This window comes from Bombina bombina, chromosome 8, assembly GCF_027579735.1.
Source record: "Bombina bombina isolate aBomBom1 chromosome 8, aBomBom1.pri, whole genome shotgun sequence".
In the NCBI taxonomy this organism is placed as follows: domain Eukaryota; kingdom Metazoa; phylum Chordata; class Amphibia; order Anura; family Bombinatoridae; genus Bombina; species Bombina bombina.
Window position 1 is genome coordinate 149,302,840 of NC_069506.1, and position 27,775 is coordinate 149,330,614.

At 39.4% G+C, this 27,775-nt stretch overlaps 1 protein-coding gene across 1 annotated transcript in view; it reads left to right on the plus strand.

Moving 5' to 3' along the window:
• Positions 1-27,775, plus strand: part of LOC128638588 (C-Jun-amino-terminal kinase-interacting protein 4-like) — a 297,523-nt gene that overhangs the window by 79,311 nt on the left and 190,437 nt on the right. The window contains 2 exon segments of the mRNA XM_053690636.1: positions 4,920-5,016; positions 7,054-7,195. Coding sequence (XP_053546611.1) covers positions 4,920-5,016; positions 7,054-7,195 — 239 coding nt within the window.

A 27,775-nucleotide genomic window follows, 5' to 3' on the forward strand; every position in this document is an offset into this window, starting at 1 on the left:
ACTAGCTGAATTCTGTGAGTTTGGTGTTGCTAAAGAAGAGCAAATCGGAGACAGAATAGTCATATGAATTGCAGATGCTGAAGTCTCTCTGAAGTTACAGTTGGAGGCCGAATTAACGTTAGATGGGGCCATTAGGATGGCCCGCCAGAGTGAACTGGTGAAAAAGCAAAGTTCTGATCTGAGGTCTGAGAGTATTGTGATTGAAGTGCTGCAGTTCAGGAGTGCTGCAGTTGAAAGGCACAGTGTGAGCGGTAGACCAAGGGCAACAGGCCCAGAACAGCAGGCTCGCTGCACACAGTGTAACCATACCCATCATCAGAATGTCTTATTCCCCGCTAAAGATAAAAGATGTAGAAAGTGTAACCGAATGGGCCATTTTGAAGTGGCGTGTAAAACTGAATACATTAAGGAGATGCAGGTGGATAGTGACCAGGAGGGTCAAGAAGTGTCTTTTTGTAGGGTCTGTTGAATGGTCTGGTTCAGACAAAGATTGGCGGGTTACCCTTACTGTAATGGGAGCCAAGGTTGCCTTTAAGATTGACACAGAGCAGACATTACTGTTATGTCCCTTGCAGCATTCATAAAACTGCCTTGAAAGCCTTAGCTGTCGAAAGTTACAATGAAAGTTCATAGTCCTGGTGGCCGCATCGATTGTGCAGGGAAATTTTATGCCAGCTGCGAGTTCAAGCAGAGGAAATTCACCATATGGGTTCATGTGATTAGAGGTCAGTGTGTTAACAACCTATTGAGCAGAAAAGCAGCCTGTGGTTTGGGTCTGGTTGCCAGAGTGAATGAGATTTCGGAAGATATGTTTGGTGAATTGGGCCTACTGAATTGCAACCCAGTATGAATATCACGTAAAAGTGATGCAGCCCCATACAGCATTACCACTCCTCGTAAAATTCCATTCCCGCTCATGCCTCAAGTGGAGAAGGAACTTCTGCGTATGAAAAATATGGGAGTTATTGAAGAGGTTGTTGAAGCAACTGACTGGTGTACCCCTATTGTGCCTGTTGCAAAGAAAAATGGGAAGGTACGCATATGTGTAGATTTGAAAAGGCTGAAAGAGGCGGTGAAAAAAGAAAGATGTGCTGCTGACACTTGAAGACATAGCTCCGAAAATGGCTGGGGCAAAGTTCTTCTCTACACTGGATGCTTCTGGCAGATACCTCTAGATCCACGGTGCCACAAACTGACTACCTTCATTACACCAGTAGGTCGGTTTTGCTACTGCAGACTCCCTTTCAGGATATCCTCTGCTCCTGAAATCTTTTAAAGAGAGATGAGTTCCCTCCTAAGGGACCACAAGGGCACGGCAGTCTTTTAAAGATGAGTAACACAGACAACAAAGATTTTGATGGTGTCACATTTGTGACAGGACACAGTGCACAATACACTTCAGTGTGTCAAATTGTACAAAAACATTTTTCCATACTATCTGCAGATGATAAGCTAGTGGACACTGTTAGGAAAGGTTTAAGGTGCTCTTACAGGAAAAGCCCGACTTTGGGCTCAAGTTTTTGGCTCCTACCTTTTTAAAATCAAAACAAGTTACCAGTGGATCATGACTAAAACATTTTGGTATGTACAGGTGCGGACACTGGAAATGTAAACCATTTGACTTTGTGAGATTAACAAAAAGCTTTACCAGCACAGTCACAAATAAGTTACAGTATTGGAGCCTTCCTGAACTGTACATCCAAAAATGTGATCTATTTGATTGAATGTACCCAGTGTAGAATCCAGTATGTTAGTCTCACGTCTAGGGACATTAATACCAGAATTAGAGAACATTTCTCCTCTTTTAATACCAAGAGATCTTCCACACCAATTGTACAGCATTTTGGTGTCTACCACAATGGAATCTTAAATAGCTTTACTTGGTGTGCGATTGAAAAGGTCCTGAGACATAAAAGAGGAGGGGATAAACTACTGGCCAAGCATGAGGCTTTCTGGATTTTTACACTGGATACAAGAATACCTTTAGGCCTCAATTCTAGGTATTATTTCATGAACCTTTAGGCCTCAATTCTAGGAATGATGTCATGAACCTCTGGGAATTAATTTTGTAGGACATTTAGGCATGTACATATTTATGTAGAGTGGATACATTTTGCTGGCGGTAGAATTAACAGGAACTTATAGTCCTTTTTTTAGGGGGGGGGGGCATTATATATGGGTTTAGGCTTCACGCATCCTCTTTTTCCACTTATGTTACTTTGGGCATATCATCAATGGAGATGGCATCAAGCCAGGCCCTGATAAAATCCTTGCTATTGAACAAATGAAAAGTCCTTTTGATGTACACGAGCTGAGACAAATATTGGGCCTTGTGAATTATGTGGGCAGGTTCCTTCCAGATCTATCCACAGTACTACCCCCTATTACAGAGTTGAAGAAAGATGTTACCTGGGTCTGGGGTCCTTCACAGGAAGAAGCTTTTGTACAAGTCAAGTCCTTGCTGGGGTCTGTCCCAGTGTTAGGGTTCTATGACCCTTCTAAAAAGACTGTTGTTAGTGCTGATGTGAGCAGTTATGGGTTAGGGGCCGCCCTCCTGCAACTGAATGAGAACAAACTGTCATATTTCTCAGTCTAGGGGTTGTCACTAAATGAGTGTTTAGCAACAGATGTATGTATGATTCTCACAAAAGAGGATACAAAAAAAGAGATGTTGTAAGAATTATTCTTTAATATAAATATTATATGCTTTGGTTAGACAAAACCACAACTATAGACAAATATTCAATCTGGGTTATCTAACAGATTAAATTAATACTCGTATCTATCAAATATTAGTTGACATAAATCATTTATTAATCACATGAAGATTAATACATACCTTGAGATCTGAATGTAAGAGATAACAATACCTTAATACAAATTCAAAGCTTATATACACAATGTAAACCAATCAAAATAAAGCATACCATAAGTGAAAGGCTAACTATATATGTTAACTACCTTAAAAGATTTTATAATTTTGGCTGACACACAGAAAATACTAATTTTAACTTGTTCATGCGCAGTCTATAGGGAGTTACTATTATTATTATTATTAAGTGTCTAGCTAGCAGCAAAGGTGTTTTGATTGACAAGAGCAACTGAATGTACATGTCACAGTCCTAAATACAGTGCCCTTGAAAAAGCATTAACCCATTACTAACTAAATTCTTACTAATCCTATATATGTTAATTATATTTATAACTCCGCTTTCCCATGTTCTTTATTTTATAACTCCACACAAACTACAGCTCATCACCTACTGTTCCTGTACACTGACGGCTGCTGAGTCGAAATACGCCCAAATTGAGAGAGTGCCTGGCTGCAGTTTGGGCCTGTAAGCACTTCCAGCGTTACCTAGTGGGTTTAGAGAAATTTAGTCTGAAGACTGACCATAAACCGCTAGTCCCTCTAACTTCTATGATATTGACAAAGCACCCCTAAGATGCCAGAGACTTCTGATGAGGCTGCTCCGGTTCAATGTTCAGGCCGTACATGTACCCGGGAAGCAACCGATAGTGGCAGATACACTTTCACAGCTTCTGATGGCTGCTGCTGAAGAATCTTCAACGGAATCGGATATAAAAGTGTATGTGGATTCAGTTCTGGCATTTAAATCAATTTAATCAGGAAAGCTTGAGCAAACAAGAAAGGAGACACGTTTAGATACAGATCTTCAGGAAGTTTATTAAGCACATAAAAGAAGGTTGGCCCGAGAGCCAGGCAGCCTGGATGTCTAAGTTCTTACCAGTCAGAGAGGTCACAGCTCACGGAACTGGATGGTTTAATGCTGTTCCAAGACTGCATTGTCATTCCTGTCAGCATGCGGCAGGAGATTTTAGGCAGGATTCATGATGGCCACATGGGCATTACAAAGTGCAGAGAAAGGGCAGCTACGGCAGTATGGTGGCCTGGGATCAGTCCCGACATTGCAAGCCACGTGTCAAAATGTGCCTTTTGCCGGGAAAGCTGGCCTACTCAGAGAAGGGAGCCCTTGATTTCTACCCCACTGCCTTCAGGCCCATGGCAGAAAATAGCTGCAGATTTGTGCGAACTGCATGGGAAGAAGTACCTAGTTGTGATTGACTACTATTCTAGGTATTTGGAGATTGCACCCTTGAATGAGATCACCAGTCAAGCCGTTATCACTCGTCTCAAGAGCTTGTTCGCCCGGTGGGGCATACCAATGGTGTTAGTGAGTGATAACGGAATGCAGTTTGCCTCCATGGAGGTCAGTTCTTTCTGCAGTGAATATGATTTTGTCCATTCTATGTCAAGTCCACATTACACGCAGGCCAATGGAATGGCTGAATGGGCAGTTCAAACAACAAAGTTAATTTTGAAGCAATCTGAGCCATACCTAGCTTTCTTGGCCTATAGGGCGACGCCTATCCAAGCCATGGGTTTTAGCCCGGCACAGCTGATGCTAGGATGTCAGATTCACACCACTTTACCCTCTTCCAGCAGACTCTCAATCACCTTCTTCTTTATCAGAGGACTGTTCATGTAAAATGATGTCAAGTATAAGAGTGGTGAAACTTCCAGCTCGATATCGGGATTAGCACTAGTTTGAGCAGTGACCAGAAGAATGGGCAGAATAATCCCATGTTCACTGTGGACTAGGGTAGTCTACCCCGATGTTAGAGTCAGGATTGTATTTCTTGTTGTACGTACGTACATACATACATACACATATATGAGAGTGTGAGGTGACGTCACTGGATGGGGGTGTGGCTTATAGCCGTTTTAGTCTATGTCGCAGTTAGTAAGCTAGATGTGTTGTACAAGCTGTATACTTCTATGCTCTGCAATAAAATAGTGTTTTACCTTCTTGGCTGTGTCCTGCATTCCATGACAGGCCCAATATATGTCTAATGTTGTACTAATAAGAGTGATATTTACATCCTTGACTACCTAGGGAGAAGAAGATATTATTGCTGGATTTCCAAGATGCGCCATCATCCTTAGAAAATACCCATGACAGTGGATGTACCGAATACCTCACCAGTGAAATGGTTTGTTTTTATTTATCTTATTTCATATTTCAGTTTGAATTGGCTGATTTTTGTGCAGCATAGTATCTATTTCAATATTGTGCATCATAACTTGTGACTCCAATGAGCCTTATGAGATGGTAGCATGCAAGAATTGTCCACCTCTTTGTCCTCTTTATTTACTACTTTCTATTCTTTAGACCAGTAGTTCACAAACCAAGTGACCTCAAAGCCCGGTAAATGTTAGCCGGATGTGCCCAGGGCCCTATAGTGTGTGTGTATATATTAGTGTAAGTGGGGTAAGAAAATATATACATTCATTGGTGTATGTGGGCTGGTATCACTTAACTACGGTGCCGAGGTTTAGTCCTATCTGCTCCTTTCCCATGCTGTCCTCCTACTGAACTGCCGCTACATGTGCACAATACACATGCACATGTGCACTGAAATTCTGATAGCTCACAGTGGGGGCATTTCAGGTCGTGGCCCACCAGGAGGGCTGTCAAGGCCCAGTACTGGCCCATGACCCTGCTCTTGAGAAACCCAGCTTTAGATTACATTAGCTATAGACTATATAGCAGGGACCATCATTGTGGACATTCTTTCACCTTTTATCTTTTGTCTTTTTTTTTTCTTCTTTCTTTCTAAAGTGACTCGCAGCACCACTATGCAGTAAAGATAATCTGCTTTGTCCAAAACAAATTACTAATGTAAAACTTCTCATTATGTAATTAAGTATTTTGTATTTCTACCAAATTTGGTACATTTCAATAGTACATGAATTCATTTTTTTTAATAGTAACTCATATCCTAAATGATTTTGAACTAAAGTGTGTTTATAGATTTATTTTATTATGTTTAGTTCCTGATTATCTAACAATACCCAGATCAGATATGAGAAACCACTTTGACTGTGGCAGGGACAGGGGGCTGTCACTGCAAGATGCCTCCCATAGAAAGTATTGGAGTTTGCTGGAAAGGGAAACTTCTCTGGCAAGATGGATTTTAGCTGCCAATATAAATCAGATTAACGGATTATGGCTTATAGTATCCTATAATCGCCTCCATTTTCGTATGTATTTTTCTATTGGGGTAATATGTGTTTTGCATATTTTGCCACAATTTTGCCACCTTTCACTTTGTAAGATAAAACAGTGAGAAATACAGGGGAACTTTAGATAATGTACCAGACCCTGCAGAGAACTTTTAGTTATGCCCATGAAACACCCCTGTTCTGCTCACTAGCAGAGGCAGGAAAACTCATTTTACGTTATGGAAAACAATAAACTTTAAATTTCAATATTTAAGTATGAATTTCACAATCGTTTTGCATGTGCATTTTAGTTTTGTTGCAATTTCTTCTGAATGTAGTTTTAATATTTAGTTTTTTCCTAGGTTATTTTAAAGGGACAGTAAAGTCAAAATTAAACCTTTATGATTTGGATAGAGCATGCAATTTTAAACAACTTTCTAATTTACTTTTGTTATGGAATTTGATTTGTTATCTTGGTATATTTTATTGAGGAGTAAAACTAGGTAGGCTCATAAGAGCTCAGGAGTGTGTACGTGTCTAGTACTCTATGGCAGCAGCGTTTTGCAACATTTTGTAGCTTTCTTATACATTGTTGCAAAACACTGCTGCCATAGAGTACTAAAGACACGTGCACACTCCTGAGCCTACCTAGTTTTACTCTTCAATAAAAGATGCCAAGAGAATGAAAGCAAATTTGATAACAGAAGTAAAATGGAAAGTTGTTTAAAACTGCATGCTCTATCCGAATCATAAATGTGATTTAACAATACAATTTTTTTACTGCATGCTTTTATTTTTTTTTAATTTTTTTTTTTTTTTTTTATACAATTTTGAAATTACTTTTTTGTGAGCCCTATTTTAATACTGTATGTGCATCTCCTTTGCATACTTAAAAGCAGGGAATACCCCTTTGACACATTGTTCTCAAGATAAAAACTGCCTTTAGAGAATTCCACCAATGGCTTCATAGATTTCTCACAGAATCAGGTCATTAGTCATTAGAATTTTATTTGTATATATTTTAGGCTCTATCTAAAGAAAATAAACAAGTTGACAATGAAGTTGATATGAAGCCTTCTGCGGTTAACACTCCTGAAACTGAGATGCCCAAGAAATTTGACCTAACCCTTGAAGATGAATTGGACAGAATTGTAGAAGAAGTCCAAGGTAATGCTGTGACATCTTATAGAATGCTGGAGAAAGGGCTTTAAAAGGGCGAGTCAACCCAAAAAATGTTCTTACTCATTTAGATAAAGTTTCTAAAGATTAATAGTGCAAACTGCAGCCCAATTTTGGAAAATAAATAGTGTGCAAGTAAAACGACTTACTAGTTGTCCCTCTGCCGTTTTGATATGGTCGTCTGCCCCCTCCTCACGATTTTGTCATCCCCCATCTTCCAGTCATCTTCTAGTGAATGTAACTTTGCGTTCCTGTGCTTTACGCATGCCTAATGTGCCGATGTTATTGAAGGGGGCCTTTTCAAGAAGGATCTAAAAACAACTGTTCAGTATCATAGTAGTTCCTATATTTGTCGGACTAGTGTGCGTTCTCTTCATCGCTCCGACAGCCTACCGGTCCCAGAGCAGTTCCTGCTGTATTTGAAGTCATCGGCATTGGATCTTATCGATATTATAAAGTATGTGGATAATGTGGGTGGATAATGAAGGATAATGGCACAGAATTATAAAATAAAAGCAGCAACAGCATGTACGCTAATTTTACACAAGTTCCATGGTATATTTACATACTTATTCTGTGAGATTCTGTGGATCTAATTTAATAGTTTGAGCCCAAAATCAATGTCCCCACATGACATATTTATGGTTATTGGAGGTGCCACCATCACATAGTTACAATCTTCTGTCATTCTCTGAATGTTGCTGCCTTTATTTTATAATTGTGTGCTATAATCCTTCATTATCCACCCACATTATCCACATACTTTATAATATTGATAAGATCCAATGCAGATGACTTCAAATACAGTAGGAACTGCTCTGGGACCGGTAGGCTGGTGGAGCGATGAAGAGAAAGCACACTGGTCCGCAGCATATAGGAACCCCTATGATACTGAGCAGTTGTTTATAGTTCCTTCTTGAAAAAGCTCCCTTCAATAAAATCGCATTGAGCATGCGCGAAGCACGGGCACGCGTATGATCGCAAAATTACATTCACTGGAAGATGACTGGAACAAGGGGATGATGAAATCGTGAGGAGGGGGCAGACACCCATTTCAAAACGGCCAAGGGACAACTAGTAAGTCTTTTTACTTGCACACTATTTATTTTCCAAAATTGGGCTGCGGTTTGCACTAAGAAACTTTATCTAAATGAGTAAAAAAAAATTTTTTTGGTTGACTCGCCCTTTTAAGGAGACAGTAGTGTCAAAAATTTAAACTTAAATGGATTGGACAAAGCACAAAGTTTTAGACAACTTTCCATTTTATCTCTTATTAATTTTGCTTGGTTCTCTTGTTATTTGTTAAAGAGTAATGGGCACATGTCTTTAACCATCTAGCAGCAGTATTTGCAACAATGTTTATAACAACTCTGTACATAGTTGCAAACACTGCTGCCATAGAATGCTAAAGACGAGCATGCGCCTCTCGGCCTAACTAGCTTTACTCTTCAACAAAAATTTGACAAAAGAAGTAAATTTTAAACGTTTTTTTGAAATTGCCTTCTCTGTCTGAATCATGAACATTTCATTTTTAATTTAATGTTCCTTTTTAACAAGTTTTTTATTTTTTGTAAGAAATATTCTAGTCCTTTAGCATGCAAGAACATCTATAGACTATTTTGGAATAGGTTTCTTAAAGGGACATAATACTTATATGCTAAATCACTTGAAAGTGATGCAGCATTACTGTAAAAGGTTGACATGAAAATATCACCTGGACATCGCTATGCAAAATGGGAAGATCTTTCTTTCATGTAATTAGCAAGAGTCCATGAGCTAGTGACGTATGGGATATACATTCCTACCAGGAGGGGCAAAGTTTCCCAAACCTCAAAATGCCTATAAATACACCCCTCACCACACCCACAATTCAGTTTTACAAACTTTGCCTCCTATGGAGGTGGTGAAGTAAGTTTGTGCTAGATTCTACGTTGATATGCGCTCCGCAGCAAGTTGGAGCCCGGTTTTCCTCTCAGCGTGCAGTGAATGTCAGAGGGATGTGAGGAGAGTATTGCCTATTTGAATGCAGTGATCTCCTTCTACGGGGTCTATTTCATAGGTTCTCTGTTATCGGTCGTAGAGATTCATCTCTTACCTCCCTTTTCAGATCGACGATATACTCTTATTTATATACCATTACCTCTACTGATTTTCGTTTCAGTACTGGTTTGGCTTTCTACAAACGTGTAGATGAGTGTCCTGGGGTAAGTAAATCTTATTTTCTGTGACACTCTAAGCTATGGTTGGGCACTTTATTTATAAAGTTCTAAATATATGTATTCAAACATTTATTTGCCTTGACTCAGAATGTTCAACATTCCTTATTTTCAGACAGTCAGTTTCATATTTGGGATAATGCGTTTGAATCATTCATTTTTTCTTACCTTAAAAATTTGACTTTTTTTCCCTGTGGGCTGTTAGGCTCGCGGGGGCTGAAAATGCTTCATTTTATTGCGTCATTCTTGGCGCAGACTTTTTGGGCGCAAAAAATCTTTTCTGTTTCCGGCGTCATACGTGTCGCCGGAAGTTGCGTCATTTTTTGACGTCCTTTTGCGCCAAAAATGTCGGCGTTCCGGATGTGGCATCATTTTTGGTGCCAAAAAGCATTTAGGCGCCAAACAATGTGGGCGTATTATTTGGCGCCAAAAAATATGGGCGTCGCTTTTGTCTCCACATTATTTCAGTCTGATTTTTTTCTTTGCTTCTGGTTACTAGAAGCTTGTTTATTGGCATTTTTTCCCATTCCTGAAACTGTCATTTAAGGAATTTGATCAATTTTGCTTTATATGTTGTTTTTTCTCTTACATATTGCAAGATGTCTCACGTTGCATCTGAGTCAGAAGATACTTCAGGAAAATCGCTGTCTAGTGCTGGAACTACCAAAGCTAAGTGTATCTGCTGTAAACTTTTGGTAGCTATTCCTCCGGCTGTTGTTTGTATTAATTGTCATGACAAACTTGTTAAAGCAGATAATATTTCCTTTAGTAATGTACCATTGCCTGTTGCAGTTCCCTCAACATCTAAGGTGCAGAATGTTCCTGATAACATAAGAGATTTTGTTTCTGAATCCATCAAGAAGGCTATGTCTGTTATTTCTCCTTCTAGGAAACATAAAAAATCTTTTAAAACTTCTCTCTCTACAGATGAATTTTTAAATGAACATCATCATTCTGATTCTGATGACTCTTCTGGTTCAGAGGATTCTGTCTCAGAGATTGATGCTGATAAATCTTCATATTTATTTAAAATGGAATTTATTCGTTCTTTACTTAAAGAAGTACTAATTGCTTTAGAAATAGAGGATTCTGGTCCTCATGATACTAATTCTAAACGTTTAGATAAGGTGTTTAAATCTCCTGTGGTTATTCCAGAAGTTTTTCCTGTTCCTAATGCTATTTCTGAAGTAATTTCCAGAGAATGGGATAAATTGGGTAATTCATTTACTCCTTCTAAACGTTTTAAGCAATTATATCCTGTGCCGTCTGACAGATTAGAATTTTGGGACAAAATCCCTAAAGTTGATGGGGCTATTTCTACCCTTGCTAAACGTACTACTATTCCTACGTCAGATGGTACTTCGTTTAAAGATCCTTTAGATAGGAAAATTGAATCTTTTCTAAGAAAAGCTTATCTGTGTTCAGGTAATCTTCTTAGACCTGCTATATCTTTGGCTGATGTTGCTGCAGCTTCAACTTTTTGGTTGGAGACTTTAGCGCAACAAGTAACAGATCATGATTCTCATAATATTATTATTCTTCTTCAGCATGCTAATAATTTTATCTGTGATGCCATTTTTGATATTATCAGAGTTGATGTCAGGTTTATGTCTCTAGCTATTTTAGCTAGAAGAGCTTTATGGCTTAAAACTTGGAATGCTGATATGGCTTCTAAATCAACTCTACTTTCCATTTCTTTCCAGGGTAACAAATTATTTGGTTCTCAGTTGGATTCTATTATCTCAACTGTTACTGGTGGGAAAGGAACTTTTTTACCACAGGATAAAAAATCTAAGGGTAAAAACAGGGCTAATATTCGTTTTCGTTCCTTTCGTTTCAACAAAGAACAAAAGCCTGATCCTTCATCCTCAGGAGCAGTTTCAGTTTGGAAACCATCTCCAGTCTGGAATAAATCCAAGCCTTCTAGAAAGGCAAAGCCTGCTTCTAAGTCCACATGAAGGTGCAGCCCTCATTCCAGCTCAGCTGGTAGGGGGCAGGTTACGTTTTTTTCAAAGAAATTTGGATCAATTCTGTTCACAATCTTTGGATTCAGAACATTGTTTCAGAAGGGTACAGAATTGGTTTCAAGATGAGACCTCCTGCAAAGAGATTTTTTCTTTCCCGTGTCCCAGTAAATCCAGTGAAAGCTCAAGCATTTCTGAATTGTGTTTCAGATCTAGAGTTGGCTGGAGTAATTATGCCAGTTCCAGTTCTGGAACAGGGGATGGGGTTTTATTCAAATCTCTTCATTGTACCAAAGAAGGAGAATTCCTTCAGACCAGTTCTGGATCTAAAAATATTGAATCGTTATGTAAGGATACCAACGTTCAAAATGGTAACTGTAAGGACTATCTTGCCTTTTGTTCAGCAAGGGCATTATATGTCCACAATAGATTTACAGGATGCTTATCTGCATATTCCGATTCATCCAGATCATTATCAGTTCCTGAGATTCTCTTTTCTGGACAAGCATTACCAGTTTGTGGCTCTGCCGTTTGGCCTAGCTACAGCTCCAAGAATTTTTACAAAAGTTCTCGGTGCCCTTCTGTCTGTAATCAGAGAACAGGGTATTGTGGTATTTCCTTATTTGGACGATATCTTGGTACTTGCTCAGTCTTTACATTTAGCAGAATCTCATACGAATCGACTTGTGTTGTTTCTTCAAGATCATGGTTGAAGGATCAATTTACCAAAACGTTCATTGATTCCTCAGACATGGGTAACTTTTCTGGGTTTCCAGATAGATTCAGTGTCCATGACTCTGTCTTTAACAGACAAGAGACGTCTAAAATTGATTTCAGCTTGTCAAAACCTTCAGTCACAATCATTCCCTTCGGTAGCCTTATGCATGGAAATTCTAGGTCTTATGACTGCTGCATCGGACCCGATCCCCTTTGCTCGTTTTCACATGCGACCTCTTCAGCTCTGTATGCTGAATCAATGGTGCAGGGATTACACAAAGATATCTCAATTAATATCTTTAAAACAGATTGTACGACACTCTCTAACGTGGTGGACAGATCACCATTGTTTAATTCAGGGGGCTTCTTTTGTGCTTCCGACCTGGACTGTAATTTCAACAGATGCAAGTCTCACAGGTTGGGGAGCTGTGTGGGGATCTCTGACGGCACAAGGAGTTTGGGAATCTCAGGAGGTGAGATTACCGATCAATATTTTGGAACTCCGTGCAATTTTCAGAGCTCTTCAGTCTTGGCCTCTTCTGAAGAGAGAATCGTTCATTTGTTTTCAGACAGACAATGTCACAACTGTGGCATACATCAATCATCAAGGAGGGACTCACAGTCCTCTGGCTATGAAAGAAGTATCTCGAATTCTGGTTTGGGCGGAATCCAGCTCCTGTCTAATCTCTGCGGTTCATATCCCAGGTATAGACAATTGGGAAGCGGATTATCTCAGTCGCCAAACGTTACATCCGGGCGAATGGTCTCTTCACCCAGAGGTATTTCTTCAGATTGTTCAAATGTGGGGACTTCCAGAAATAGATCTGATGGCCTCTCATCTAAACAAGAAACTTCCCAGGTATCTGTCCAGATCCAGGGATCCTCAAGCGGAAGCAGTGGATGCATTGTCACTTCCTTGGAAGTATCATCCTGCCTATATCTTTCCGCCTCTAGTTCTTCTTCCAAGAGTAATCTCCAAGATTCTGAAGGAATGCTCGTTTGTTCTGCTGGTAGCTCCGGCATGGCCTCACAGGTTTTGGTATGCGGATCTTGTCCGGATGGCCTCTTGTCATCCGTGGACTCTTCCGCTACGACCAGACCTTCTGTCGCAAGGTCCTTTTTTCCATCAGGATCTCAAATCCTTAAATTTAAAGGTATGGAGATTGAACGCTTGATTCTTAGTCAAAGAGGTTTCTCTGACTCTGTGATTAATACTATGTTACAGGCTCGTAAATCTGTATCCAGAGAGATATATTATAGAGTCTGGAAGACTTATATTTCTTGGTGTCTTTCTCATCATTTTTCTTGGCATTCTTTTAGAATACCAAGAATTTTACAGTTTCTTCAGGATGGTTTAGATAAAGGTTTGTCTGCAAGTTCCTTGAAAGGACAAATCTCTGCTCTTTCTGTTCTTTTTCACAGAAAGATTGCTAATCTTCCTGATATTCATTGTTTTGTACAAGCTTTGGTTCGTATAAAACCTGTCATTAAGTCAATTTCTCCTCCTTGGAGTTTGAATTTGGTTCTAGGGGCTCTTCAAGCTCCTCCGTTTGAACCCATGCATTCATTGGACATTAAATTACTTTCTTGGAAAGTTTTGTTCCTTTTGGCAATCTCTTCTGCCAGAAGAGTTTCTGAATTATCTGCTCTTTCTTGTGAGTCTCCTTTTCTGATTTTTCATCAGGATAAGGCAGTGTTGCGAACTTCTTTTGAATTTTTACCTAAAGTTGTGAATTCTAACAACATTAGTAGGGAAATTGTGGTTCCTTCATTATGTCCTAATCCTAAGAATTCTAAGGAGAAATCATTGCATTCTTTGGATGTTGTTAGAGCTTTGAAATATTATGTTGAAGCTACTAAGTCTTTCCGAAAGACTTCTAGTTTATTTGTTATATTTTCTGGTTCTAGAAAAGGCCAGAAAGCTTCTGCCATTTCTTTGGCATCTTGGTTGAAATCTTTAATTCATCTTGCCTATGTTGAGTCGGGTAAATCTCCGCCTCAAAGGATTACAGCTCATTCTACTAGGTCAGTTTCTACTTCCTGGGCGTTTAGGAATGAAGCTTCGATTGATCAGATTTGCAAAGCAGCAACTTGGTCCTCTTTGCATACTTTTACTAAATTCTACCATTTTGATATATTTTCTTCTTCTGAAGCAGTTTTTGGTAGAAAAGTACTTCAGGCAGCGCTTTCAGTTTGAATCTTCTGCTTATGTTTTTCATTAAACTTTATTTTGGGTGTGGATTATTTTCAGCAGGAATTGGCTGTCTTTATTTTATCCCTCCCTCTCTAGTGACTCTTGCGTGGAAAGATCCACATCTTGGGTAATCATTATCCCATACGTCACTAGCTCATGGACTCTTGCTAATTACATGAAAGAAAACATAATTTATGTAAGAACTTACCTGATAAATTAATTTCTTTCATATTAGCAAGAGTCCATGAGGCCCGCCCTTTTTTTGGGGTGGTTATGTTTTTTGTATAAAGCACAATTATTCCAATTCCTTATTTTATATGCTTTCGCACTTTTTTATCACCCCACTTCTTGGCTATTCGTTAAACTGAATTGTGGGTGTGGTGAGGGGTGTATTTATAGGCATTTTGAGGTTTGGGAAACTTTGCCCCTCCTGGTAGGAATGTATATCCCATACGTCACTAGCTCATGGACTCTTGCTAATATGAAAGAAATGAATTTATCAGGTAAGTTCTTACATAAATTATGTTTTTACTTTAAAATGTCTTCAGCTCACCAGAGTAAGTGCTCTGTGAACAGTTATTCTTCAACTGCTGTGCAGCTGCAAGTTGAAAAAAACAAGCAAACAAAGCCAATCAGCAGTGCTAAGGTCAGGCTTTGCTTGGCTGTGATCTCATGAGATTTCACTGAAATCTCATGAGATTTCATAGTAAACTTCCTTAAAGGGTCATGAAACCCAAAACCTTTCCTTCATGAATCAGATAGAACATACAATTTTCTGCAACTTTCCAAATTACTTATATTATCTAATTGGATTAGTTCTCTTAGTATCCTTTGTTGAAAAGCATACCTAGGTAGGCGTAGGAGCTGGGAGCTAGCTGCGGATTGGTGGCTTCACATATTTGCTTTTTCTCATTGGCTTTCTGATGTGTTCCGCTAACTACCAATAGTGCATTGCTGCTTGCTTAATAAAGGATACCAAGAGTGGGGTGTAAATACTTAGGAAATGTTGAGGTAAATATCTATCTTTCTTTCATGTAATTGGCAAGAGTCCATGAGCTAGTGACGTATGGGATATACAATCCTACCAGGAGGGGCAAAGTTTCCCAAACCTCAAAATGCCTATACATACACCCCTCACCACACCCACAATTCACAAACTTTGCCTCCTATGGAGGTGGTGAAGTAAGATTGTGCTAAGATTTCTACGTTGATATGCGCTTCTCAGCATTTTTTTGAAGCCCAATTCCTCTCAGAGTACAGTGAATGTCAGAGGGATTTGAAGGGAGTATCACCTATTGAATGCAATGGTTTTCCTCACGGGGATCTATTTCATAGGTTCTCTGTTATCGGTCATAGAGATTCATCTCCTACCTCCCTTTTCAGAACGACGATATACTCTCATATTCCATTACCTCTACTGATAACTGTTTTAGTACTGGTTTGGCTATCTGCTATATGTTGATGGGTGTCTTTTGGTAAGTATGTTTTCATTACTTAAGACACTCTCAGCCATGGTTTGGCACTTTATGTATTTATATAAAGTTCTAAATATATGTATTGTACTTATAAAACAAGGCGTGATAGGTCTGGACAGATACTAAAAAGAACTCAAGCCAACTCTAAGGGAACCGTGATCTCTCAAACACAGTCCAATATGTAGTCTATGAAGAAGGGGGGGAAGATAGAGTGGCGCACAAGGCTGAGTTCACATACAAAATAAAATGGGGTAAATACCAATGGTCTTATGTGGATATAAATATATATAAGAAAGACGATAAAAACTAATAAGCACTTATAAAAGGTCAAATCAATTAAGAAGTGAATTTAATATACAGATCTGAAATTACTGATTAAACAAATAAATTCATGCAATACATAAAATCCCTGAAACATATCTAAATTAATAATTCTTATATGATGTGGCCACATCTAATATAAAAAACTCTATCTAGTAATCACTCCTAAATAGGAAATGCAGATATATATGAGATACGTGATCTAAAAGAGGCTAATACTAAAATATAAATACAAATAGGCTAGATACATATAAGAGATATCCTCACTATTATCTAATACATAGATATAAAAGGGTGGTATAAAAGGTGAGCACCATTACTAATATATGGGCATAGAAAATGGCAGTCCACTATATTGATTCTCAGAGTTCACGTTTCCGTTTCTGTGCACAAGCAGGAAAAAACAAATGGTTTAAAGATTACAGTTGGTAACCCATTGACTGTTATAAATCTCAAATACAAGATGAGTCTCTCTGAGTAGTAAAAGAGTGTTAACACAAGTTGCTGACCGGTCAGATAAAACTGGCTCCAAAAGCAATGAAAATGTAATATACAGTGTTCTCCACGTACCTGACAGGCTTAAAGCTAAGAGTGGCTCCAATGCTGTATCCGCGCTCACGACAGAGTGAGCAGCTGTAAGCACTACACGCTGAGCTTTCTTCCTACTCCCAAGCGTGACTCCAGCGTCTTCACTGTCTGCGTGTACGTACTTCGTCACCTGACAGATATCCTCCAATCGGGACTCTGAAAAAGCAGTCCAAATTCAAATGTCACTTTGCAATGTAAATGGTAAAGGAAATCAAATGTTATCTCCTTTTTAGTGGTCGACAAGAAGTCCAGAGGTTTGTAAGTCTCTTCTACGCGTTTCGGCACGTTGTGCCTTTATCAAGATGACTTACAGGATGCCTCACACATGCTTTTATAGGATTATTTGGGATGCCATTTTTATTTTTTATTTTAACTGTTTGTTGTCTATTTCAATAAACTTTATTCCATAAACAGTGCTTGTTTTTGTCTTAGTATCTTGTAACATTATATTTTCCCAATTCAATGTATAGTGCCTAAAATTATAAGAGTGGATATGCTGTCAGCGGTGTTAAAAGACTAGAATATACATAATGATAAACACTTAAATTCAAGTAAAATTATTAAATAGTACATGATTAATATAGACAATAAATAATTTGCATACCATAAGAATCTAATTACTAGTTACAACTTGCTTGTGAATGTCATAAAAATTCTCTACAAAAAAATAAATAAAATCTTATTTATCTGGAATCCATAAAAGAGGTCATTATCTAAATGGACAATTCATTATAGAGAGTTCATTATACTATAGAATGATAAAACACTAGATAAATATACTATATAAATATAACCAAGAGCACATATTACAGAGGGATTAAAAATATAAATATACTCAGTAAAAAGGGTTTAAATCAAGTTCAGCATTCAATCCACCAGGGGTCAGGGTGGCAAAATTGAAAATAAGTTCAGCTTCTGCCATTAAAAGTGAGCGCGGATACAGCATCGGAGCCACTCTTAGCTTTAAGCCTGTCAGGTACGTGGAGAACACTGTATATTACATTTTCATTGCTTTTGGAGCCAGTTTTATCTGACCGGTCAGCAACTTGTGTTAACACTCTTTTACTACTCAGAGAGACTCATCTTGTATTTGAGATTTATAACAGTCAATGGGTTACCAACTGTAATCTTTAAACCATTTGTTTTTTCCTGCTTGTGCACAGAAACGGAAACGTGAACTCTGAGAATCAATATAGTGGACTGCCATTTTCTATGCCCATATATTAGTAACGGTGCTCACCGTTTATACCCCCCTTTTATATCTATGTATTAGATAATAGTGAGGATATCTCTTATATGTATCTAGCCTATTTGTATTTATATTTTAGTATTAGCCTCTTTTAGATCACGTATCTCATATATATCTGCATTTCCTATTTAGGAGTGATCACTAGATAGAGTTTTTTTATATTAGATGTGGCCACATCATATAGGAATTATTAATTTAGATATGTTTCAGGGATTTTATGTATTGCATGAATTTATTTGTTTAATCTGTAATTTCTGATCTGTATATTAAATTCACTTCTTAAATGATTTGACCTTTTATAAGTGCTTATTAGTTTTTATCGTCTTTCTTATATATATTTATATCCACATAAGACCATTGGTATTTACCCCATTTTATTTTGTATTTGAACTCAGCCTTGTGCGCCACTCTATCTTCCCCCCCTTCTTCATAGACTATGTATTGTACTTATATTTGCCATGATTCAGGTTTTCAGTATATTTCCTTTTTTTGCAGACTGTCCGTTTCATATCTGGGAAATGCTTTTTTTTATGAAAAATTATTTCTTACCTGGGGGTATAGTCTCTTTTTCAAATTGACTGTCTTTTAAATTTGCGGGCAGAATTAGGCTTGCGAGGGGCGTAAAATGCCAACATTTATTGCGTCATTTTTGGCACGAAGTTACGTTTGTTGACGCAAATTCGTAATTTCGGGCGTCTTGGTTGACGCCGAGTCCTTCACAAGGTTGCGTCATCTATGATGCGAGGGTTTCGTTTCCGGATGTTTTTGGCACCAAAAATATGTTTCTGTTTGTGCGTCATACTTGGCGCCAAATATTTTCATTATTTAAAACCCCATTCCTTTTACCTCTGGCCTTTTTCTATGTCAGAGGGCTATGCTGTTTGCATTTTTTCCCATTCCTGAAACTGCCATATAAGGAAATAGATAATTTTTCTTTAAATGTTGTTTTTTTCTCTTACATTTGCAAGATGTCTCAATCTGATCTTGTCTCAGAATTTACTGCTGGATCCCTGCTGCATGATGACGGTTCTACCAAAGCTAGGTGCATTTGTTGTAAACTTGTGGAGATTATACCTCCAGCTGTGGTTTGTAATAGTTGTCATGATAAACTTTTACATGCAGAAAATGTTTCCATCAGTAGTAGTTCATTACCTGTTGCTGTTCCTTTAACATCTAATGCACAAGATATACCTTTTTAAAAGAATGTATTTCTGATTCTATTCAGAAGGCTTTGTCTGCCATTATGCCTTCTAATAAACGTAAAAGGTCTTCTAAAACTTCTCATAAAGTTGATGAAATTTCAAATGACCGGCAACATACTGATTTATCTTTCTCTGATAAGGATCTATCTGATTCAGAAGATCCTGCCTCAGATATTGACACTGACAAATCCTCTTATTTATTTAAAATGGAGTATATTCGTTCTTTATTAAAAGAAGTGTTGATTACATTAGATATGGAGGAAACTAATCCTCTTTATTAAAACTAGTAAACATTTAAATTCTGTTTATAAACCTCCTGTGGTTATTCCAGAGGTTTTTCCAGTTTCCGATGCTATTTCAGATATGATTTCTAAGGAATGGAATAGGCCTGGTACTTCTTTTATACCTTCTTCAAGGTTTAACAAATTTTATCCTTTGCCAACTATTAGATTGTAGTTTTGGGAAAAGATCCCCAAAGTTGATGGGGCTATCTCTACTCTTGCTAAGCGTAGTACTTCTTTTAAATATCCATTAGATAGGGAACTTGAATCTTATCTAAGAAAGGCTTATTTATATTCAGGTCATCTTCTTAGGCCTGCAATTTCTTTGGCTGATGTTGCAGCTGCTTCAACTTTTTGGTTGGAAACTTTAACGCAACAAGTATCGGATCATGATTTGTCTAGCATTGTTAAATTAATTCAACATGCTAATAATTTCATTTGTGATGCCATTTTTGATATCGTCAAAATTGATGTTGGATATATGTCTTTAGCTATTTTATCTAGAAGAGCTTTATGGCTTAAATCTTGGAATGCTGATATGACTTCTAAGTCCAGATTGCTGTCTCTTTCTTTACAAGGTAATAAATTATTTGGTTCTCAGTTGGATTCAATAATTTCAACTGTCACTGGGGGGAAAGGAGTCTTTTTGCCTCAGGATAAAAAACCGAAAGGGTAAATCTAAAGCTTCTAACCGTTTTTGTTTCTTTCGACATAATAAGGAACATAAATCTAATCCTTCCCCAAAGGAATCTGTTTCCAATTGGAAGTCTTCCTCAAATTGGAATAAATCCAAGCCATTTAAGAGATCAAAGCCAACCCCCAAGTCCGAATGAGGGTGCGGCCCTCATTCCAGCTCAGCTGGTAGGGGGCAGATTAAAATTTTTCAAAGATGTTTGGATCAATTCAGTCCAAAATCATTGGATTCAGAGTATTGTCTCTCGGGTACAGAATAGGTTTCAAAGTAAGACCGCCTGTGAGGAGATTTTTTTTCTCACGCATTCCAGCGAACCCAGTAAAGGCTCAGGCTTTCCTGAAGTGTATTTCAGACCTGGAGTTATCAGGGGTAATCATGCCAGTTCTGTTTCAGGAACAGGGTCTGTTTTTTTTTTCAAATCTATTCATTGTCCCAAAGAAAGAAAATGAATTCAGACCAGTTCTGGATCTAAAGATTTTGAATCGATATGTAAGAGTACCAACTTTCAAAATGGTGACTATAAGGACTATTCTGCCTTTTTGTTCAGCAAGGGCATTATATGTCCACAATAGACTTACAGGATGCATATCTTCATATTCCGATTCATCCGGATCACTATCGGTTCCTGAGATTCTCTTTTCTAGATAAGCATTACCAGTTTGTTGCTCTTCCTTTTGGCCTAGCGACAGCTCCAAGAATATTTTCTAAGGTTCTCGGTGTCCTACTCTCTGTAATCAGAGAGCGGGGTATTGCAGTGTTTCCTTATTTGGACGATATCTTGGTACTTGCTCAGTCTTTACGTTCTGCAGAATCTTATACAAATCAACTTGTGTTGTTTCTTCAAAGACATGGTTGGAGGATCAATTTACCAAAGAGTTCCTTGATTCCTCAGACAATGGTAACCTTTTTGGGTTTCCAAATAGATTCAGTGTCCATGACTTTGTCTCTAACAGAAAAGAGACGTCTGAAATTGGTTTCAGCTTGTCGAAACCTTCAGTCTCAATCATTCCCTTAGGTAGCTTTGTGCATGGAAGTTTTAGGTCTTATGACTGCAGCATTGGACGCGATCCCCTTTGCTCGTTTTCATATGAGACCTCTCCAGCTTTGTATGCTGAACCAATGGTGCAGGGATTATACAAGGATATCACAATTGATATTCTTAAATCCCAATGTTCAACTTTCTCTGACTTGGTGGTTAGATCACCATCGTATAATACTAGGGGCCTCTTTCGTTTTTCCAACCTGGACTGTGATCACTACAGATGTGAGTCTTTCAGGTTGGGGAGCTGTTTAGGGATCTCTGACAGCACAAGGAGTTTGGAAATCTCAAGAGGCGAGATTACCAATCAATATTTTGGAACTCCATGCGATTCTCAGGGCTCTTCAGTTTTGGCCTCTGTTGAAGAGAGAACCGTTCATTTGTTTTCAGACAATGTCACAACTGTGGCATATGTCAATCATCAGGGTGGGACTCACAGTCCTCAAGCTATGAAAGAAGTATCCCAGATACTTGTTTGGGCGGAATCCAGCTCTTGTCTAATTTCTGCGGTTCATATCCCAGGTATAGACAATTGGGAAGCGGATTATCTCAGCCGTCAGACTTTACATCTGGGAGAATGGTCTCTCCACCCAGATGTGTTTTCTCAAATTGTTCAGATGTGGGGGCTTCCAGAAACAGATCTGATGGCATCTCATCTAAACAAGAAACTTCCCAGGTACCTGTCCAGGTTCAGGGATCCTCAGACGGAAGCAGTGGATGCATTGACACTTCCTTGGTGTTATCAATCTGCTTATATTTTCCCGCCTCTAGTTCTTCTTCCAAGAGTAATCTTGAAAATCATCATGGAGCAATCGTTTGTGCTGCTGGTGGCTCCAGCATGGCCTCACAGGTTTTGGTATGCGGATCTTGTTCGGATATCCAGTTGCCAACCTTGGCCACTTCCCTTAAGGCCAGACCTTCTATCTCAAGGCCTGTTTTTCCATCAGGATCTCAAATCATTAAATTTGAAGGTATGGAAATTGAACGCTTAGTGCTTAGTCATAGAGGTTTCTCTGACTCAGTGATTAATACTATGTTACAGGCTGGTAAATCTGTTTCTAGAAAGATTTATTATTGTGTTTGGAAGACTTACATTTCATGGTGTTCTTCTCATAAATTTTCTTGGTATCCTTTTAGGATTCCTAGAATTTTATAGTTTCTTCAGGATGTTTTGGATAAAGGTTTATCTGCAAGTTACTTGAAAGGACAAATCTCTGCTCTTTCTGTTTTATTCCACAGAAAAATTGCTAAACTTCCTGATATTCACTGTTTTGTACAGGCTTTGGTTCGTATCAAGCCTGTCATTAAATCAATCTCTCCTCCTTGGAGTCTTAATTTGGTTTTGAAGGCTTTACAGGCTCTTCCATTTGAGCCTATGCATTCTTTGGACATTACACTACTTTCTTGGAAAGTGTTGTTCCTTTTGGCCATCTCTTCTGCTAGAAGAGTTTCTGAATTATCTGCTCCCTCTCTTGTGAATCTCCTTTTCTAATTTTTCATCAGGATAAAGCAGTTTTGCAGACTTCATTTAAATTCTTACCTAAGGTTGTGAATTCTAACATCATTGATAGAAAAATTGTTGTCCCTTCTTTGTGTCCTAATCCTAAGAATTCTTTGGAGAGATCTTTACATTCTTTGGATGTGGTGAGAGCTCTGAAATATTATGTTGAAGCTACTAAAGATTTCAGGAAGACTTCTAGTCTATTTGTTATCTTTTCTGGTTCCAGGAAAGGTCAGAAGGCTTCTGCTGTTTCTTTGTCATCATGGTTAAAGCTTTTGATTCATCAAGCTTATTTGGAGTTGGGTAAGACCCCGCCTCAGAGAATTACAGCTCATTCTACTAGATTTGTTTCCACTTCTTGGGCTTTTAAGAATGAAGCTTCAGTTGATCAGATTTGCAAAGCAGCAACGTGGTCTTCTTTGCATACTTTTACTAAATTCTACCATTTTGATGTATTTGCTTCTTCGGAAGCAGTTTTTGGTAGTAAAGTTCTTCAGGCAGCTGTTTCAGTTTGATTCTTCTGCTTCTAATTTAAGTTTTTTTCTTTTCAATTATGAGACTAAACTTATGATTTGGGTTGTGGATTAATTTTTTTCAGCGGAAATGGCTGTTTTTATTTTTTATCCCTCCCTCTCTAGTGAGTTTTGCGTGGAGTTCCACATCTTTTGTATTGCTATCCATACATCACTAGCTCATGGACTCTTGCCAATTACATGAAAGAAAACATAATTTATGTAAGAACTTACCTGATAAATTAATTTCTTTCATATTGGCAAGAGTCCATGAGGCCCACCATTTTTATGGTTATGGTGGTTATGATTTTTTGTATAAAGCACAATTTTCTCTTACATTGGTGTATCCGGTCCACGGCTTCATCCTTACTTGTGGGATATTCTCAATCCCTACAGGAAGTGGCAAAGAGAGCACACAGCAGAGCTGTCCATATAGCTCCCCTCAGGCTCCGCCCCCCCAGTCATTCTCTTTGCCGCTCTAACAAGTAGCATCTCCACGGGAGGGTAAAGAGTTTGTGGTGTTAGATTTGTAGTTTTTATTTCTTCAATCAAAAGTTTGTTATTTTAAAATAGTGCCGGTTTGTACTATTTACTCTGAGGCAGAAAGTGATGAAGATTTCTGCTGAGAGGAATATGATTTTAGCACCAGTAACTAAAATCCATTGCTGTTCCCACGCAGGACTGTTGAATACCGGAGAACTTCAGTTGGGGGGAACAGTTTGCAGGCTTAACTGCTTCAGGTATGATCAGTCATTTTTCTAACAAGACCCAGTAATGCTAGAAGACTGACAGGAATCCCCATGGGGGAAGGTAAGCCATTTTCTCAGACTCAGTATAGAAGGATGGCTTAGATTAAGGGCTTAAATACTGGTGGACACTATTTTGGGCTCAATCGATTGCTTTATTAGCATGATTTCATATTGAATCTGGTGTTTTTAGACTGATAAAACACTTATGGGGTTTTGTATTCGCCTGGCACTTTATTAGACACTTAATCTTTCTCAGAGGCCCCATCACTCTGGAACGAAGAGGGAGGGGGCCTCATTTTCGCGCCTCAGTTGCGCAGTTGTTTTTGCTAGACAGTTCATGCAGCTTCACGTGTAGAGTCCAGAGACCTCAGAGAGGACTTCAGAGAGGCTTATTTCTTCTTCAAATAATCCCTAAGGAAGGTAAAAGCCACAGTAGAGGCTGTGGCATAGTGCTGTAGTGTTTACAACCGGTTGACTACTCTCTTTAGCTCCGGTTTGGGCAATAAGGGGTTAATTGATTTGAAAATGTGTGTGCAATCATTCCAAAGCATTAGGATTATGTGGTGAAAATTTCATTAAGATCAGATGTTTCTTTGATGTTTTGGTAAAAAAGTGTGTGCTTTTTATTATTTAAAGACACAGTAACGTTTTTTCAAAAAGTATTTTTTCTTGCATTATAGTGCTGTCTAAGTCTGTCAAACATGTCTGAGCCTTCAGATAGCCTTTTTTCTGTGTGTTTAAAAGCCATGGCGGTACCCCCATTGCATTTGTGTTTAAAGTGTGCTATAGCGTCTAAGCAGTTTAAGGACCATGCAGTGACACTTAAAAATGTAGCCCAAGATGATTCTTTAGCAGAGGGTAGTGAGGATAGTACTCTCTCCTCCTGTGTCGACACCAGCTATTCCCGCGCAAGCGATGCCCAGTACTTCTAGCGCATCGATCCCTATTTGCAACAGTTAGCAGCAGTAATGGATAATTCTCTTGCAGCATTTTTATCCAAACTGCCAGCATTTCCAAGGAAGCGCGATAGCTCAGTTTTAAATACAGAGAATGAGCAATCAGATGCATTGGATAATTTATCTGTAGTGCCCTCACAACAATCTGACTTGGCGGTGAGGGAGGGCCTGTCTGAGGGAGAAATTTCTGACACAGGAAAAGTTTCTCAGCAGGCAGAGCCAGATACCATAGCATTTAATTTTAAGCTAGAACACCTTCGCGCCCTGCTTAAGGAGGTCCTGGCTACACTAGATGATTGTGACCCCTTGGTGGTCCCAGAAAAATTGTGTAAAATGGACAAATTCTTAGAGGTCCCAGTACACACTGACGCGTTTCCGATCCCTAAGAGGGTGGCGGATATCGTGACTAGGGAGTGGGAGAGACCAGGTGTACCCTTCGTTCCCCCTCCTATATTTAAGAAAATGTTCCCCATTGTTGACCCTAGAAGGGACGCGTGGCAGACGGTCCCTAAGGTAGAGGGGGCAGTTTCAACACTAGCCAAGCGCACGACTATACCAATAGAAGACAGTTGCGCTTTCAAAGATCCTATGGATAAAAAATTAGAAGGTTTACTTAAGAGAATATTTGTTCAACAAGGTTTCCTTCTTCAACCAATTTCTTGCATTATTCCTGTAACCACTGCAGCGGCTTTTTGGTTTGAGGAACTGGAAAACTCGCTCCAAAAGGAGACTTCTTATGATGAGGTCATGGACAGAATTCACGCCCTGAAGTTGGCTAATTCTTTCATCACTGATGCCGCTTTTCAGTTAGATAAATTAGCGGCGAAAAATTCTGGTTTTGCCATTGTGGCGCGCAGAGCGCTTTGGCTAAAATCATGGTCGGCGGACGTGTTGTCCAAAACAAAATTGCTTAATATTCCTTTCAAGGGTAAGACCCTATTCGGGCCAGAGTTGAAAGAGATTATTTCAGATATCACTGGGGGAAAGGGCCATGCCCTTCCACAAGATAGACCCTTCAAAGCTAAAAACAAGGTTAATTTTCGTTCCTTTCGCAATTTCAGGAACGGACCTGTTTCAACCTCTACAGCCGCTAAGCAAGAGGGTAACGCTTCCCAGCCCAAAAAAAAAGGGAAACCCTTGCAGGGTAAAGCCTGCTGCTGCTACCAAGACAGCATGAAAGGGTAGCCCCCGATCCGGGACCGGATCTAGTAGGGGGCAGACTTTCTCTCTTTGCTCAGGCTTGGGCAAGAGATGTTCCAGATCCCTGGGCGCTAGAAATTGTTGCTCAGGGGTATCTTCTGGAATTCAAGGACCTTCCTCCTAGGGGAAGGTTCCACATTTCTCGCTTGTCTTTAGACCAGACAAAGAGACAGGCATTCTTACGCTGCGTAGAAGACCTTATAAAAATGGGAGTGATACACCCAGTTCCAACGACAGAACAAGGACTGGGTTTTTACTCAAACCTGTTTGTAGTTCCCAAAAAGGAAGGAACTTTCAGGCCAATCCTGGACTTAAAGATCCTAAACAAATTCCTCAGAGTTCCATCATTCAAAATGGAAACCATTCGGACAATCTTACCAATAATCCAGGAGGGCCAATATATGACTACCGTGGATTTAAAGGATGCGTACCTGCATATTCCTATCCACAAAGATCACCATCAGTTCCTGAGGTTCGCCTTTCTGGACAAGCATTACCAGTTTGTGGCTCTTTCCTTCGGATTGGCCACTGCTCCCAGAATTTTCACAATGTTGCTAGGGTCCCTTCTAGCGGTACTAAGACCAAGGGGCATTGCAGTAGCACCTTACCTAGACGACATCCTAATATAAGCGTCATCCTTTCACAGAGCAAAGGCTCATACGGACATTGTTCTGGCCTTTCTAAGGTCTCACGGGTGGAAGGTGAACGTAGAAAAAAGTTCTCTGTCCCCGTTCACAAGGGTTCCCTTTCTGGGAACAATAATAGACTCGGTAGAAATGAAAATCTTTCTGACGGAGGTCAGGAAGTCAAAACTTTCGAACACTTGTCGAGTTCTTCATGCCATTCCTCAGCCTTCTGTGGCTCAGTGCATGGAGGTAATAGGGCTAATAGTTGCGGCAATGGACGTGGTCCCTTTTGCTCTAATCCATCTAAGACCACTGCAACTGTGCATGCTCAAACAGGGGAATGGGGATTATGCAGATTTGTCTCCCCAGATACAAATGGACCAGAAAACCAGAGACTCACTCCTCTGGTGGTTATCTCAGGATCACCTGTCTCAGGGAATGAGTTTCCGCAGACCGGAGTGGATCATTGTCACGACCGACGCCAGCCTCTTAGGCTGGGGTGCGGTCTGGGACTCCCTGAAAGCTCAGGGTCTATGGTCTCTGGAAGAATCTCTTCTCCCGATAAACATTTTGGAATTGAGAGCGATATTCAATGCGCTCCATGCCTAGGCTCAGCTAGCGGAGGCCAAATTCATCAGATTTCAGTCGGACAACATCACGACTGTAGCATACATCAATCATCAGGGAGGAACAAAGAGTTCAATGGCGATGAGGGAGGTATCCAAGATCATCAAATGGGCATAGGATCACTCCTGCCATCTATCCGCAATTCACATCCCAGGAGTGGACAACTGGGAGGCGGATTATCTGAGTCGTCGGACTTTCCATCCGGGGGAGTGGGAACTCCACCTGGAGGTTTTTGCCCAGTTAACCCAACTATGGGGCTTTCCAGATCTGTATCTGATGGCGTCACGCCAGAACTCCAAGGTTCCACGTTACGGGTCCAGGTCCAGGGATCCCAAGGCGACATTGGTAGATGCCTTAGTGGCGCTTTGGTCGTTCAATCTAGTTTATGTCTTTCCACCGTTTCCTCTTCTCCCTCGGCTAGTAGCCAGAATCAAGCAGGAGAAGGCTTCGGTAATTC